The sequence below is a fragment of the Coregonus lavaretus genome (assembly GCF_964263955.1).
Source record: "Coregonus lavaretus genome assembly, chromosome: 21".
Classification (NCBI taxonomy): domain Eukaryota; kingdom Metazoa; phylum Chordata; class Actinopteri; order Salmoniformes; family Salmonidae; genus Coregonus; species Coregonus lavaretus.
In genome coordinates this window covers 12,856,154-12,859,320 of record NC_140008.1, presented here as the reverse complement: position 1 = coordinate 12,859,320, position 3,167 = coordinate 12,856,154, and the positions used below count along the sequence as shown (strand labels likewise).

The following is a 3,167-nucleotide window of genomic DNA, read 5'->3' as shown; positions in this document are numbered from 1 at the left end:
TGTCAGCGGGCTGTGAGTGGAGGTGAGAGACAGAGGTAGATCAGGAGAAAGACAAAGAAGCAGAGAGATGATAAACTATTAGCATTTAGCAGATAATCCAAAATATATATATGTAGGATCTTCATTGGATCACGCTTTTGTTGCTGATATTTCAGACTTTACTTTACCTTACAAAAAATTTATCACCCCTACAAAAATGTCCATTAATTATAATCCACATAATAAATTCACATTTCCTGTTGCTGCAGGATTATTTTCCTGCTGTAGCAAACTGGCTCAAATTAAGATCCTACATCTGTAGTGAGTGCACACATTGTGTATACAGTGAGGGAAAAATGTATTTGATCCCCTGCTGATTTTGTATGTTTGCCCACTGATAAAGAACTGATCAGTCTATAATTTTAATGTAGGTTTATTTGAACAGTGAGAGACAGAATAACAACAAAAAAATCCAGAAAAACGCATGTCAAAAATGTTATAAATTGATTTGCATTTTAATGAGGGAAATAAGTATTTTACCCCCTTTCAATCAGAAAGATTTCTGGCTCCCACTCTTAAAAGGAGTGCTCCTAATCTCAGTTTGTTACCTGTATAAAAGACACCTGTCCACAGAAGCAATCAATCAATCAGATTCCAAACTCTCCACCATCGCCAAGACCAAGAGCTCTCCAAGGATGTCAGGGAAGAGATTGTAGATCTACACAAGCTGGAATGGGCTACAAGACCATCGCCAAGCAGCTTGGGGAGAAGATGACAACAGTTGGTGAATTATTCGCAATGGAAGAAACACAAAATAACTGTCAATCTCCCTCGGCCTGGGGCTCCATGCAAGATCTCACCTCCTGGTGTTGCAATGATCATGAGAACGGTAAGGAATCAGCCCAGAACTACACGGGAGGATCTTGTCAATGATCTCAAGGCAGCCTGGACCATAGTCACCAAGAAACAATTGGTAACACACTACGCCGTGAAGGACTGAAATCCTGCTGCGCCCGCAAGGTCCCCCTGCTCAAGAAAGCACATATACAGGGCCGTCTGAGTTTGCCAATGAACATCTGAATGATTCAGAGGAGAATTGGGTGAAGTGTTGTCGTCAGATGAGACCAAAATGGAGCTCTTTGGCATCAACTCAACTCGCCGTGTTTGGAGGAGGAGGAATGGTATGACCCAAGAACACCATCCCCACCGTCAACATGGAGGTGGAAACATTATGCTTTGGGGGTGTTTTTCTGCTAAGGGGACAGGACAACTTCACCGCATCAAAGGGACGATGGACGGGGCCATGTACTGTCAAATCTTGGGTGAGAACCTCCTTCCCTCAGCCAGGGAATTGAAAATGGGTCTGGGTGTGTATTCCAGCATGACAATGACCCAAAACACACGGCCAAGGCAACAAAGGAGTGGCTCAAGAAGAAGCACATTAAGGTCCTGGAGTGCCTAGCCAGTCTCCAGACCTTAATCCCATAGAAAATCTGTTGAGGGAGCTGGAAGGTTAGAGTTGCCAAACGTCAGCCTCGAAACCTTAATGACTTGGAGAAGATCTGCAAAGAGGAGTGGGACAAAATCCCTCCTGAGATGTGTGCAAACCTGGTGGCCACTACAAGAAACATCTGACCTCTGTGATTGCCAACAAGGTTTTGCCACCAAGTACTAAGTCATGTTTGCAGAGGGGTCAAATACTTATTTCCCTCATTAAAATGCAAATCAATTTATAAAAATTTTGACATGTGTTTTTCTGGATTTGTTGTTGTTATTCTGTCTCTCACTGTTCAAATAAACCTACCATTAAAATTATAGACTGATCATGTATTTGTCAGTGGGCAAACGTACAAAATCAGCAGGGGATCAAATACTTTTTCCCTCACTGTATGTGAACCTGCAGGAATGATCCTGTGACCTTGACATTACCATGCTCTTACCAACTGAGCCAGAGATGGATTTGTTTCAGTAGTGTGGTTTATTGTTGGGAGCTGAGTGTGTGTATGTGCGTTTGTGGTTGTGTGTGTGTATGTTTGTGTGTGTGTGTGTGCACTTGTGTTTGTGTGTGCGTGTTTGTGTGTGCTTGTGTTTGTGTGTGTGTGTGAGTACGTTTGTGTGTGCTTGTGTGTGTGTGAGTACGTTTGTGTGTGCTTGTGTTTGTCTGTGTTGCTCCCTCACCTGAAAGGCAATGGTCCATAGCCTCTTCTCCAGCATCTCCAAGGACATCTGCACCCCAATAGCTAAAATAGAACACACACACACACACACAGGTCAGTTGAGAGAGGAAAGCATGGACTCTGCAAAAACCCTGAAGCCTAAGTTTACTGTGTTCGTCTGTGAGAGACTACTGAGAGGCTGGGTGGGTGTGGCGTTGGGCATTACAGTGGGACAGGAAATCAATCAGGCCTTCAGTTCACCTCTATGCAGTTTGCACAGTTAGGATCAGGCTGCTGCTGTTTGCATGCAAATGGTCACTGTGTAAACACTGACGAGCTAGCGTGAGGCGCGCGTTACAGGTAAACAATGTCTGGGAAGGGTGAGACTATGACAACACCTACCAGGCTTTCACAGTAGCTCTGTGCTTGTTGATACCTCTGCAGAGTTCTGTGTTGTGAGATAACAATGCTTCATTTCATCAGATGGTTACTTAATTGTCTTGTTAAAATGGTAATTAGCTCTCTTTTGTTGTGGATCTCTTTTGACGCAGTGCAATTTCTGTGAATAACAGACAATAAAGTGCTATCTAAATCTCATCTAATCTCATCTAATCTCATCTCATCTAATCTCATCTCATCTAATTCTCATCTAATCTCATCTAATCTAATCTCATCTAATCTCATCTAATCTCATCTCATCTAATCTCATCTAATCTCATCTCATCTAATCTCATCTCATCTGATCTCATCTAATCTAGTAATTATGCAATTTACTCTAATGTTTATGATGGCTCACACATGCAGGCAGGTACACAATATATACAAAGTATGTGGACATTACTTTGATACTATTCCAGGTATTCCTTAAAGAGGTAGGGTTTCAAGTGTCTCCGAAGGTGGGTCAGTGACTCCGCTGTCCTGGCGTCATGGGGAGCTTGTTCCACCATTGGGGTGCTAAAGTGTGTAGCGTGTAAAAATCGTCTGTCCTCTGTTGCAACACTCACTACCGAGTTCCAAACCCACCTCTGGAAT

At 43.0% G+C, this 3,167-nt stretch overlaps 1 protein-coding gene across 1 annotated transcript in view; it reads right to left on the bottom strand.

Annotated features, from left to right (window-relative positions):
* The window catches only part of LOC311148767 (voltage-dependent calcium channel subunit alpha-2/delta-4-like), a gene marked incomplete at both ends in the record, with an annotated part of 96,880 nt that overhangs the window by 37,482 nt on the left and 56,231 nt on the right, over window positions 1–3,167 (bottom strand). The window contains one exon of the mRNA XM_084185732.1: window positions 2,158–2,219. Coding sequence (XP_084041858.1) covers window positions 2,158–2,219 — 62 coding nt within the window. The remainder of the gene's footprint in view (window positions 1–2,157; window positions 2,220–3,167) is intronic.